The sequence below is a fragment of the Crinia signifera genome, chromosome 2 (genome assembly GCF_055691185.1).
Source record: "Crinia signifera chromosome 2, ASM5569118v1, whole genome shotgun sequence".
In the NCBI taxonomy this organism is placed as follows: domain Eukaryota; kingdom Metazoa; phylum Chordata; class Amphibia; order Anura; family Myobatrachidae; genus Crinia; species Crinia signifera.
In genome coordinates, this window is record NC_139218.1 from 365,218,980 (window position 1) to 365,232,589 (window position 13,610).

General features: G+C 45.4%; 1 protein-coding gene across 1 annotated transcript; it reads left to right on the top strand.

Moving 5' to 3' along the window:
* The first annotated feature begins 2,971 nt into the window (after window positions 1-2,971).
* On the top strand, window positions 2,972-6,793 carry SAP18 (Sin3A associated protein 18). Its single transcript, XM_083171324.1, has 4 exons — window positions 2,972-3,235; window positions 4,628-4,737; window positions 5,449-5,571; window positions 6,454-6,793. The coding sequence occupies exons 1-4, from the start codon at window positions 3,164-3,166 to the stop codon at window positions 6,608-6,610; spliced, it is 462 nt and encodes a 153-aa protein (XP_083027450.1). The 5' UTR covers window positions 2,972-3,163; the 3' UTR covers window positions 6,611-6,793.
* Window positions 6,794-13,610: the final 6,817 nt, after the last annotated feature.

The window sequence follows — 13,610 nt, forward strand, 5'->3', positions numbered from 1 at the left end:
GTAGCAGTGAGAAGCGTGTCATTAACAAGTAATGAGTAAAGTAGGTGATTGTATTGGGTTCAGCTGACATTGGTTGTGTTGCGTCCGTCCTGATTAGGCGTTCCGATTGCCTAGCGCATGACCGAGTGGTGTCCGCAAAGCAATACTAGCCTTTTGGACACCGCACATTTCTACCCTTTTTGTTCGCGTGCATTCGGCATGCTGTCCGAATGCACGCCTACCCAAATATGTGTACTCCCCCGTGTCCGCCCATGTTTCCGCCCAGTTTAGCCCACTTTGAAACTACGCCCCTGTGTCATTCCGCATGACGCCCATAACACACCCATATTGGCCGAATGATTGCGGGGCACATTTCTGTACGGTATTAGTGCAAACAAGTACGGAGACCATACGTGGCACATGCGCATTGCGTTCCCCACGCATGCGCAGACGGCTAAAAAACGCGATCCGAAAGAATTCGGGAAAGTCCGCACCGATCAGAATAAGGGCCCCTGTGACCAACACAAATCATCCTCATCTACCCCACCATCATCTGTGTCAGTAGTCAATGGAGGGGCCATGGAAGACCCTTGTCTAAACATTAAATCATCTGATACCTTGGTAAATTGCTCCAAAAGAGAAGACATCTTATGCACACCCTGTGCAGTGTCCTGCATAGCCTGCAGCAAGACAGGGTCTCCCTGTGCAGGGGTAAGAGAGCCCTGAGATGAGGGAATAGGTCCCGGAGATCCCACCAAAGATCCCTTTTGCCTATTTAAAGCCTCTGTTAAAGCCTTAACAGACCGTCCCAAAGCCACAGCCCACGCTGGCTCAGCTCCTTCAGGACTCTGGGTCCGTGACCCACAGGGCACAGCTTCACAGGAAGGGCACAATTCCCCCTGGTCCAACTGTTCACATGATAAATTTACATTACATCTCTTGCAATGGTAAAACATCTCAATCGCTCCCTCCCCAGCAACAGAACTGCACTCGTCCGCCATGTTAATATCAGAATAAAACACTGCTAAACGTTCAGGCAAAGTCACAGAGTAATGCACCAGTGTACTTATCTGTGTGTTCTCTTGCCAGCGATCAGCGGGGGAAGCGCTTGTCAGGAGAGACTTCTGAGCAGGATCTCTGTCTTTCAGCTCCGCAGCAAGCACAGAAATGGCATCAGTGAATCATGGAAGAGACCAAGTCTCCCTTCCAGAAAGGGTATCTGGCGTCTTTTGGCGCCAAACCTCTCTCACAGGCGCTCCCAACTATGTCTCTCCCCTCCAGTAACTCCCCCTCTAGGGACCACTTGGAGTTGTCCAGAAACGCTGGACGTCCTGTAAGAAACCTCAACTCCCCTGGGGGATTTCAGTTTCTAAACTCTTAAAGACGGCGGCCGCCATCGCTGGGAGACCCGTCCCCAAGATCCCCTTCTAGGCAAGGCGCTGGATGGGGTCCCCCGGAGCCCAGGATAAACCTCCGTTTGAGCGGAGGCAAGCGCTGTGCAGGGTGTGCATTCCTCCGCCGAATGCATTCCTCTGCACACAGAAGACTGACAGGACACGCTTCTGTCAGTGTTCTGCTGCGCTCTCAGCGTGTATTGACTTCAGCCAGAAGTCACACGCTGGAAAAAACTTGCTACTAAGTCTAATGTTAGAAAACAATAAAAACCTAGTCTAACTAATAAAAATCTAAAGAAAAAAAGTGTGGCTGCAACGCAGCCACTCAGCATTGCACCCACTCCTGTGGGCACCTAAAACGAAACTGAAGCATTATGGGATGCAGAGGGAGGAGCCTGCTCCCAAAGAATTGAAGCATAGGTGCCTGGCTCCTGGCGGACCCTACTACATCCCATCGTGGAGCTGTGTCACCGGACTGGACGAAAGAGAAATTAAATTGTGTCTTTTAACTGAGAACCGTCTTGTCTATATATTGGTACAGCCAGCGCTGGCACATTTTTCCACTGTCTAACTAATGACCTGTTGAACTAATGACCATTCGACCTAGAACCATGTCAAGATCTAGACCCATGTCGACCTAGAACCATGTCGACCTAATGGTGTTGACCATCATGCTCTAGACAAAGGCATTTAAGGCGGGACATCAGTGTACGCCGAAGGCATGTGTCCAAAATAAGGTTGCTTGGCCTAGTGGCAAGGCAAGGGGGTGTAGCCTACAAAATCGCATCATTCCATGAAGCTACGCCCCCATTTTCGGCTGCTGTGGGGGCATTGCTTGCGGCTCTGTAAGCTGTTGACCAGCCCCTCTGCTTGTAGGAATAGACCATGCGCACAGCGTCTATTCATCGGTGGATTGGGGGGACTCCCAACTCTCCCCCGCAGGACACAGCCGGCCCTGGGCAGGATGCAGGAATGTCCCCAAAAACCAGGATGTTCACGCCGAAAGCGTGACAGTTGGGAGGTATAGAATAGGTCTGAGGCCACCACTAATCTGTGACTGAGATAGACTGGAATGGGTTAGCATGTTTTTTCTCACACAACCAGAAAATGGCAGGTCTTCACCCCAAACGTCTTCTTCCTGTCAGTCAAATTTTGGCTACATTGCGATTATGATCCATTCATATTTTCAGTCGCTAATACCCTTCGCACATATGTGAGGGGTACACATGCGCAGTAATCCAATAATTGCTTGAATTGCAAATTCTCCAATTAGCCATCCACGCCGAATGAGGCCCTTTGGATGGTTAGTAGCCAGCATTCATTCAAGCAGATACACCAGCTTCCTTATGCTATTAATTCTAGATTGTAGCTTGATAAAACATTCCTAGATCCAGAATGAGACATTAGTCACTAATACTGTAATATTGGGACAATAAGAAGGGACACATGAGTGGTGTGAGTCAGGCTGGTCCCTGGAAGCACAGCCTGTCTGAGACATGATTCAATGGCTTTAATCCAGCCAGTGCCAGAGTCCCCAGCTGCTACCTTTCACAGCTGTACAGCCTGAGGGGGCGGGGCGTACTCTGCAGCAGCGCGGCTTCGTGACGTCACCAGAGCGCCGCCTGCCCAGGACGGAGGAAACTCGCGTGGTGGAGCTGCGACAGAATCAACGCTCTGTAGGCGCCGGAAATAGTTCCGTCTGTGCTTTTTTTTTTCCCTTTTCTCCCTCTCCTTCTTCTTGGGGTTCGCTGGACGCGAAAGTTATTTGTACGGCTGCAAAGCTGGAGAAAATGGCGGTAGAATCCCGGGTGACGCAGGAGGAGATTAAAAAAGAACCGGAGAAGCCGATAGATCGGGAAAAGGTAAAGCATGGCGGCAGGGGGTGACTGGGAGTATCAGGCCACAGCAACACTGCTTGCTCCCGGCAGCCAGGATCACAAGTGGTAGAGGAGGCGTAGTACAAATTCCAGCATGTCTGACCAGACAGGGTCTCTACAGCTGTAGGGGGGGACACTACAAATCGCAGCATGCCTTATCTCTCAAGATTTAGGGGTAAGGGGGGCTACGAGACCAACACTTATGGTAGCTAGTTCTTGAGGAAGTGGAGAGGTACTACAAATCCCAGCTTATCTGATCAGCCAGTCCTGTTTCGCTAATGTGTTTTTCAGTGATTATTTTGTAGACGAAAATTTTGAGTTAAGGTGCCCATACACGCACCGATCCCGGCGGTGCGATCTGTGCTGCACATACTTTTTGTACTTGCTAATCATCGCATCGAATTGCATGCACAACGCATGCAATGCGATGTTATTTTAGCCCAGAATGCACGCCGGGATCGGTGCGTGTATGGGCACCTTAATGGTGCACTTTGAGCGGCCGATCTAGTTCAAAACCGCTTTAGCACATCAGATGTGTTTTGAAATAGATATGATGCCATCTAGTTCAAAACGCATGGTGTGCATCGCACTGTGTATGGGGACGTAAAAATATTGATGAAAGTTTTTTTTTTTTTTTTCCTGTGACTAAAATGTAACAATAATGAAAATAGGAATTTCTTCATAACGAAGATGTTAGTCCATGATGAAAATTGCCTAGATGTAAATACTGTAAAAATTTTGTCTGGACACCTCTAGGTTGTATTTCTCAAGTGATTGATTTATTGGATTCTTTATCCATCGTCTCTGGCCCTAGATTTACTTGCGCTGTGGCTGTTTATGTACAGCCGTATGTAACTTTACCTAAATAGCTATATATTATAATATACACCCTTATTAATATTATTTAATAGGCCCCCTTAAAGCTTAATTTCTGCAGTACACTGTTAGTGCACTACTAGTACTGACTACAACCCGCCCTTATACAAGTAGTAGTACTATTTTTCTAGTAATTGTATTTAATTATTTAAATGAACATTCTTAATTAAAAAAACTATTGTATTCTTGAATTGATATTTGCGGATTTTTTTGTTGAGAAAATAGCATTTGCGCTTCTACACAGTGATAGGTATACAAAGTATTCAAGGGAATGATAGAGAAATGTTCTTACGCAAAATCCATTACAGTATCATTAAACGGCAAAGCTAGGACTAAATCATTGACTAAAATGTAAGTCAAGATCCAGTGACTAAATCTTGACTAAATCTTGACTTGTACAAAAACGTGACCTTTAATTTAGTCACGTACTAAGAAAGTGACTAAAAAGTAATTGTTGTTATTCCTTGCCAAAATTAACACTGGTGTCTTCTCCCTCTGCAGACCTGTCCTCTCCTGCTGAGAGTGTTCACTACAAACAATGGGCGACACCACCGCATGGATGAGTTTTCCCGGGGGAATGTCCCGTCCAGCGAGCTGCAGATCTATACCTGGTGCGGCACTGACTTATATATGATGTCCATTTAGGTTATGCATTGTACAGTATCCATAGTGGTGGTAATGGTCCAACATCAGCCAGATCTCTGCGTATGCTCACCTTGGGATAGCCCCCAATTATATATTCAGCTGCATCGCCAGCATATCCCATTGCAGTTGGGAACAAAACCACAATACGATGAGACTGGCTAGTAGCAGAGACAGATTTAAGTGCGCTATTCTCTTTGCCTACAGCAGACTTGGGGGTTTATTTGCTAAGATGTGAGAGGAGGATGGATGTAGGAAGTGGTGGCGAAAGATAAAGTACCAGCAAATCAGCTTCTGCCTTGTTAAAGGTTGTGTTTGCAAAAATGACAGTATCTGATTGGTTCATCTCCACGGTTTCGCACATCTGCCCCAGATTGCTAAGCTCCTAAACCAGACGTGGCCAAACAGTGGCCCTCCAGCTGTTGTGAAACTACACATCCCAGCATGCCTTGTTATAGTTTTAGCATTCCCTAATAGCAAAACTGTTGCAAGGCATGATGGAACTTGTAGTTTCACAACAGCTGGAGGGCCATAGTTTGGTCATTAAGGGCTCTATTTATTAATGTTAAAAGCAGCTTGTTTTGGGTTGCTGGTTATAGCTTACATTTTAGTACATAGTCCATGTTACATGAAATAACATATTCATGTCAACTTTTGTCATACCTATGTTTTTGTAATAGGATGGATGCTACTTTGAAAGAGTTAACCAGCTTGGTGAAAGAAGTATACCCGGAAGCCCGTAAAAAGGGCACTCATTTCAACTTTGCTATTGTTTACCCTGATATGAAGCGGCCAGGCTACAGGTATAGTAACCTTTTGATATGTTAGTTATGTTTTTGCATTAGAATATATGCACCTGCATCACCTGTAATTGCCCGTACACACTAGATGACCTGCAGATATCGTTAACACCACTGAGGTCATGGGTTTGATACCCACCATGGCCCTAATTGTGTGGAGTTTGTATATTCTCCTTGTGCTTGCATGGGTTTCCTCTGGGTTCCTCCCACAATTCAAAAATATGCTGGTAGGTTAATTGGCTTCCAACAAAATTAACCCTAGAATGTCTGTGTGCCTACATGTGGTAGGGAATATAGATTGCAAGCTCCACTGGGCCAGGAAATGTGAATGTTTAACTATACTGTAAAACGCTACGGAATATGTATGCGCTATATAACTGTAAATAAATATTGAGTGTGTACACTACACTTCAAAAAAAAAATATATATATATATTATTCAGACTCGTGTACTGTGTATGGGCTTTAGACATTTATACTAATTATGGTGACCATATACTGGTATAGCAGCTATCATGTCCCAATAAATGTTTGTAAGGAAGTTTGTTACTGCTATTGGGTACAATAATGCAGGGGTCCTCAAACTATTTTTCTATGGGACCCCATCAGACAATAAAATTGACAGGACCCCAGCAATTTACTGCAGAATGGTCGCCACACATGTGAGGTCAGCAGACAGCACATACATGGCAGCATTATGGAGGCGCAAAATAATGTGAGGAGTCTAAAATAACAGACAATCCAACAGACTCCTTAAATCACTGACTGAGATTAGAAATGTCATCAGCCTGATGGTCAGCAACATGGAGTCGCGACCCCATGCTGAGAAGGTTGGGACCCACAGTTTGAGAACCGTTGGAATAATGTACTGTTTTTGTCTCTGCAGGGTGAAGGAGATCGGTAGTACGATTTCAGGACGGAAGGGACCAGATGACGCAATGACGTTACAGTCACAGAGGTTTCAGATCGGTGATTACTTGGACATAGCAATAACCCCTCCTAACAGAGCTCCGCCTCCATCTGGGCGCATGAGACCGTACTGATAGGGAATCTAGGCACGATTATTTTCTTCTCTTCATTTTTTAAATTTTTTTTTGAATGGACTTCTATTATTGCCGGCTACCATCACTTATTTTGTAGTTTTATTTACTGGTGCATACCAAGCTCTTTAATTCTCCAGTCAATTTATCGTCATTTTATCCCCTATAAAGAAAATTTGTTATGAATGATTGTTTTGTCGTGGTTCCTATTGTATTGTCTGATGGGCAACAATTCTGCCATTGTCTATGTTCATATACATTGTTGCAGATTGGAATTCTGTACCCTCTTATATACTATGTGTGTCTGTATGTATATATGTGTGGATAGATAGATAGATATATCTAGATATATAGATCTAAATGTCACATGAATGCAAAACAAAAAGAGGTTGTTTATTTCCTTAAATACTGATCACTACTTATGACCGGAGGGGATTTGGAAGTAGGTTGAATGGGAGCTTTCAGAACTGGATAGGGGAGATTCCAATATGAATGTAAGTTATCATTTCATTGGTGGTTTTGCAGTTACAGGTAAGACCATAGACAAAGATTGGAAACTCTGTAAAAGGGCTTGGCAATTTTTTTTTGGAAAACTTAAATGGCAATGGTTCCCAAACTCAATCAAGACATTTTTCTAGTCTGTTTTAAGGATATCCATGATTGAATAAAGAAGGTATAATCCAGCTTTGGGCAACTGTGTCTACCCAGCTGCTGTGAAGTTAATGTGCCCATACACTTATCCGATTTGGGCTGATTTCACCCAATGCCGACAGATCGGGCAGAGAAATTGTCCCAAATCGGATGTGTTTGACATCCCATCCAACCCGATACGCGGTCACGTGTGCATCGGGTCGGACCCTGCAGATTTAACCTGCTGCAGGTTTAATCTATGGGATTGGATCATCAGCACCATATCATGGTGCTTTTTAGCACCCAGGATGTGTTGGTCTGATCCGTAGGTGTATGCCAGGGAGAAGCACTGCTAGCACACACCTATGTGCAGGGGGGAGGGGCAGCGGCGAGTCTGCTGATTGGCTGAGAGTGCTCTTGAATTTATTTATTTTTTATTCTGCCGCCACTGGCCATACTGCAGCTCAGTGCTTCCCAGACAGTGCCCTCCCCGCTGCTGCATGATCCGCCCCGGGCGCTCAGTGTAGCCTGGCACCCTCCGCTGCCGCTCCGCCAGTTTTCTTTTCTTTTTTTTGTAATCTGCCCCCATGTGATTTATCCCATGTAAAAATGGCACATCATGTGTTATTGAGCTGCCTAGGGAGCTCAGGGGAAATTAGGTTGGACTTGTGCTCAGGAAAAGTCGGACTAGTGTATGGGCGGCCTTTACTTTCCCTGTCCGTTTTAGCATTCCCAATTAGCAAAACTGTGGCAGGACATGCAGTATCACAACAGCAGGAGAGCGATAGGTTGGCCAGGCTTCATTAATATAAGTCATATGTGGTCCAGCATGGGTAGTCTGCAAGCTGGGTACACATTTTGTGATTTTACTAAACTAAAGTCCAGTCCAAGCTTTTTTAAGGATGAGTTTAGGTACCAATGGTGATCCAACCACTACTAATAGTGACTGATGATATAATTAGGTTTGATTATATCTGCACAACCAGGGATAGCCATAAAACCTGGACTGTCAGGGTGCTTTGAGGACTTTGAAAACATTACTTAAGTAATGTTTCCAGTTATTTCAGTCTTCATAATTGTTATCACTTGACTCTTGTTATTGGCTCTTTAAATCAGGCATGTCCAAACATTGGCTGTCCAGCTTTTGTAAAACTACACATCCCAGCATGCCTTGCAATAGTTTTAGCATTCCCTAATAGCAAAAAAAAAAGCAGGGTTGCCTACCTGACCCTCTCCTTCAGGGAGAAAATGCTCTGTTCCTGGATTTCCCTGGTAATATAGGGAATACGGATAAGGGAATATTCCGGTTTTTGGAATAATTTTTTTTTTAGCCATACTTACCTGCCCCTGGTGGGTCCCCGATGGTCCCTCAGCGTCCACGGCAGGCCACCAGCACCGTCTCCGGCGGTCCCAGGAGTGCTTTGCGCAAGTTCCCAGGCGCGCCGGTGACGTCACCGGCGCGCGCACTTGCGCAAAGCACTCCTGGGACCGCTGGAGACGCCAGAGAGGATGCTGAAGGCCTGCTATGGACGCTGAAGGACTTGGTAAGTATTAAAAGAGGGTTGGGGGAGGGGAGAGAGAGAAACAATTTTTTTTTTTATTATTCCAAAAAAAAACACGGTTTTTGGAATAATTCGGATACGGGATACCCGACCTGTACTGCTAAACGTCCTTCATCTACAGATCGCAGGAATCGTGTGGGACAGTATGAAATCAGAAGTTGCTTCAGGTACCTTGGTCGTGTAGGGCTCCAAACTCAGTAATTTAGTCTTAAAGATGATCTGCCATTTTATAAGGAGAAGAGAATGGGAGTTATGTAGCTAGAACTTCTCAGCAGATTCATTCACCTGTGAGGTGACATGAAAAACTTGAACTGTGTGAGGACTGAGTTTCGGAACCACGGTATTAGAGGATGCAGACACATTTACATGAGGGAAATATAGCCACAGACTATTGGACTGTTCCAATACAAATACTTGTGAACAGTATAACCATTTCCATAATTTGATGCAACACAAAGTAACAGTCTACCAGGCTCACCAATAGTGCAGGAAAAGTATATGTGTTCTGGCAGCTCCAGGGTCTTCCGTGCAATTGGTAATGCAGCAAGGAGAGTTTGATGGATAAAAACACTCAAGCCCACCTGGCCAGTATTACAGGTGGATGCTGATGTAGTCCAGTGCCAGGTGAGTTTGCACCAGAGGGATCCCTTTTATCAGCAGTTCTCAAACTCGGCCCTCAGGACCCCACAGAGTTCCCAATTTTCCAGGTCACCCAACAGGTGCACTCATTACTGAATGACATTTTAAAAGATCCACAGGTGGAGCGAATTATTTTACTTGATTCTGTGAGGAGACCTGGAAAACATGTACTGCATGGGTTCCTGAGGACAGAGTTTGAGAACCTGTGCCTTAAATGGTAAACCAAATGGTAAATGTCTGTATGCGCACCATTCTATTAAGTAGCATCACAGTGGCTGAGTATTTCTAGTGTACCTATAGAAATTGTATGGGGAGTATCTAATTGGGCACAAGGTTTTGGTGCAAAAAACCTCATGGACTTTGCACACAAGTTTGGGATACTACTGGTATGCATGCTTCCAATACCGACAGTGGTCCAAATACAAACTAAACATTCCTGCAGTGTAAGAAACATACAGAGGCTGCAGGGAAGAGACACTGGCTACAGGGGACAGAACTAGCAACTGTTCTGTTGGGTGTGGTATAGGGATCCCGACATCAGGATCTCGACTGGCCGGACCCAGACAGCATGACGAGCGCAACTAAGCCCCTTGCAGGCTCGCTACCTATTCTATTCTCCCTCTATGGAGGTCATGAACCCCCATGAGGTAAAATAGCGGGTAACTGTCGGGAACCCAGATGTCGGTGTTTTGACAGTCGGGATCCCGTCCGGCACCCGTTCTGTTAATGGTGTGCGCCACACAACCTCTCTCGCTTGCTATGTTTTTTTTCCAACAAATTTTATTACATCACAGACATACCGGAAAATAATTCAAAACCAACAATCTGCAGTAAACAAACAAAAAGAAAAATCAGCAAAATATGAGTCAATATTAGGTATAATGTGAAAAAGAATAAAAGTTGTCACAGTTCCAGTATGGTGCCTCCTGAATATAACCTTTCAAAATACAACAATTTTGTCAGACCATCGGGAGCTGTACATATCTAAATAAGGAATAAAATAATAACAACTATCCCCCCCAACCAGTGTATTGTACCAATCCTAAATATGTGGTTCTGTGTATCTTTAACTGGGAAACAGTCATTAGGTTGACAAGCATAAGGTCAACATGCTGAAAGGTCGACATAGGTCTAGGTCGACATGGGGTTGTTCAGTTTTTTGACCCAACATATGCCGACAGGTGGTATTTCATGCCCTACCATCCACTGGGGTGGGGAACCACCCACCCGCACGGTGGCTTTGCCGGTAGACAAGTACAGGGAAATTCTCACGAGAGGTCGGTAGTTCTCGCGAGATTCCTCTTAATCAACAGCGGCCAGAGACTGTCAGTCCTATTCAGCGGCGGCAGCAGTGTGTGTGTGTGTGTGTGTGAAGGCTGCAGCAGGACAATTTGTAAGAGACATTTTCACATGGATTTTTTCCCCCATACAAACGGCCCTTGGCACAAAAAAGGTTCCCCACCCCTGCACTAGGGCATGGTGGGAGAATAAAATAGTGTGCTGAGTACAGTACCCGAAGCATGGTAAGGGAAGCGGTGCACTTTATCCTGTGTCCATGTGGACTGTGTCGGCATTCGGGTAAAAAAAAACAACAACCCATGTTGACATTTTGAATGTCGACCTAATGACCTCTCGATCTAGACCCATGTCGACCAACTTATGTTCGCCCAAATGATCCATACCCCATTATATACCTCTTTATGTAAAGCCTTTATTTACATCTCATTATGAAATTGTTGAACACCAGATTCGATCTGAGACAATGTTGCTCTTCTATACAAATCGAATTGTAATAGAGTAATTTTGACTGAATGTGAAAATGTTTTTGCAAACTCCAGGCAGGCTGCCGTCTTCTTTTTACTAATGAGTGGCTTTCATCTGGCCACTCTACCATATAGCAGGGTTGCGTAACTGACCCTCTCCATGAGGGAGAAAATGCTCTGTTCCTGGACTTCCCTGGTAATGTATGATTGCCATCACCTGTGGTGAGGTACGTAATTGATAAGAAAGGTGTTTTACCACAGGTGATGGCAGTCACACATTACCAGGGAAGTCCAGGAACAGAGCATTTTCTCCCTCATGGAGAGGGTCAAGTAGGCACCCTGCCATACAGGCCTTATTGGTGGATTGCTGCAGAGATGGTTGTCCTTCTGGAAAGTTCTCCTCTCCACAGAGGAATGCTGTAGCTCTGCAAGAGACAATTGGGTTCTTGCTCACCTCCCTGATTAGGGTCCTTCTCCTCAGATCATACTGTCCTACCTGACCCTCTCCTTCATGGAGAAAATGCTCTGCTCCTGGACTTCCCTGGTAATGTACGATTGCCATCACCTGTGGGGAGCAAAGTAATTTTTAAGAAAGGTATTTCACCCCAGGTGATGGTAATCATACATTACCAGGGAAGTCCAGGAACAGAGCATTTTCTCCCTCATGGAGAGGGTCAGGTAGGCAAGTATGCCTCAGATCGCTCAGTTTAGACATCCGGCCAGCTCTAGGAAGAGCCCTGGTGGTTCCAAACAGCTTCCATTTACAGATAATGGAAATCTCTGTGCTCATTGTAACCTTCAAAGCCGCAGATATTTTTCTGTACCCTTCCCCAGATTTGTGCCTCGAGACAATCCTGTCTCAGAGGTCTACAGACATTTCCTTTGACTACATGCTTGGTTTGTGCTCTAACATGCATTGTCAGGTGTGGGGTCTCATATAGACAGGTGTGTGCCTTTCCAAGTCATGTCCAATCAAGTTTCTACAGGGGGACTCTAATTAAGCTGTAGGCACAACTATGATTGGGTGGTACTTATGTATTATCTGGGCTCCCATGTTAAATGCACCCCATTTTTTCATGCCCCTACTATCCAACTACGCATGGAGTTGATCTTATATAGTGTGGCGAGCGGACGTGGTCTCATAAGAAAAACGGGAGCCCAGATATTACATAAGTACCGATTGGGTGAAATATGATCCACCTGCGCTTCACAGCAAAGACTGAATACTTATGTACATGCAATATTTTTATTGCATGCACCTGCCCACTCAGGTATTCCAAAAAAGTTGCACACTTGCAAGATGGCTCCAACCGGAATCCTTAGTCCCCCACTGGAGACCTTCTGCGTATGCACCGGGACGCGCCTGGTACCTGGAACGCATTGGATGATTTAATGTTCCCGGCACCCGCTACACACAGGCACGTCCCGGCGTCACCTCCATAGGACAGAGCTGCGTTCGCACACACACAACGCCAAGGCCAAGCTGCATGTCAAAGTAGTGCTGGGGAGTTGCCGTGACCCGTGGCCTGGCGGCACACCTGCCAGCTGGCCACGGCACACCGGTTGAAAAGGTCTGCCCTAGTGGATAAAAAAAAAAAACCTGCGTCAACCTTCTGCATTGTCAACCTTCCACTGGTCGACCCACGGACCCTGTTGACCTTCTGCCTGTCGACCTAAGGAGTGTCGACCTAACAACTGCATCGTGATGACTACTCTAATCCCAGTTAGTGATCCATGGAGTCTGAATTAAAAGACCATTCAACTGCTTTTACAGATTCCTTACTTCATGCGCCATCTGCTGACCACACATGTAGCGACCATTCTGCATCAACTTGCTGGGGTCCTGTAATCATTTCTATTGTCTGACAGTGGGAAATAGTTTGAGAACCTCTGCTGTAGACCATTATTCCCCACATGTTTTATGTGACTGTATGTCATATGCGATATGTATCCTTATACTCTGCAATCAAAAATTAATTTAAATAGCTTGCAGTTTTCCTACAGTATAACTGACCTGGTGTAGGGGGGAGAGGGAGGAACAGAGCCCATTAAATGGTTTGTAGGCATACCAAACACACAATATGTTGTGGGACGGACACTGCTTGGACCCAGCATAAGGCTTCCGACGGCCAATCCAAGCTCTGATTTACGCAGATGGCCGAGGGCAGCGACCACTGCTTACGAAGGCGATCTGTTGCTGGGTGTTCGGACGCATCACTTTGTTCGCAGGTACTGTCAGGAGGGGTTGATGCCTCCTGCTGTATTACAATGTAGGGTACGGTACTTTACAGCTACTGCACAATACCAATCACACCTACACAAATATTTAGAAAATAAAACCAAGATGGTATGAACAAAATGAAAGTTAAACTAACTTTTAAACCTTTCTTGATGTGGCATTAACCCCTT

Excerpts from the sequence above, each read along its gene's own strand:
- SAP18 (XM_083171324.1), top strand. The coding sequence starts at position 3,164 with ATGGCGGTAGAATCCCGGGTGACGCAGGAGGAGATTAAAAAAGAACCG. Across the intron at positions 4,738-5,448 it reads GAGCTGCAGATCTATACCTG|GATGGATGCTACTTTGAAAG; the intron begins GTGCGGCACTGA and ends TTTTTGTAATAG. Across the intron at positions 5,572-6,453 it reads ATGAAGCGGCCAGGCTACAG|GGTGAAGGAGATCGGTAGTA; the intron begins GTATAGTAACCT and ends TTGTCTCTGCAG.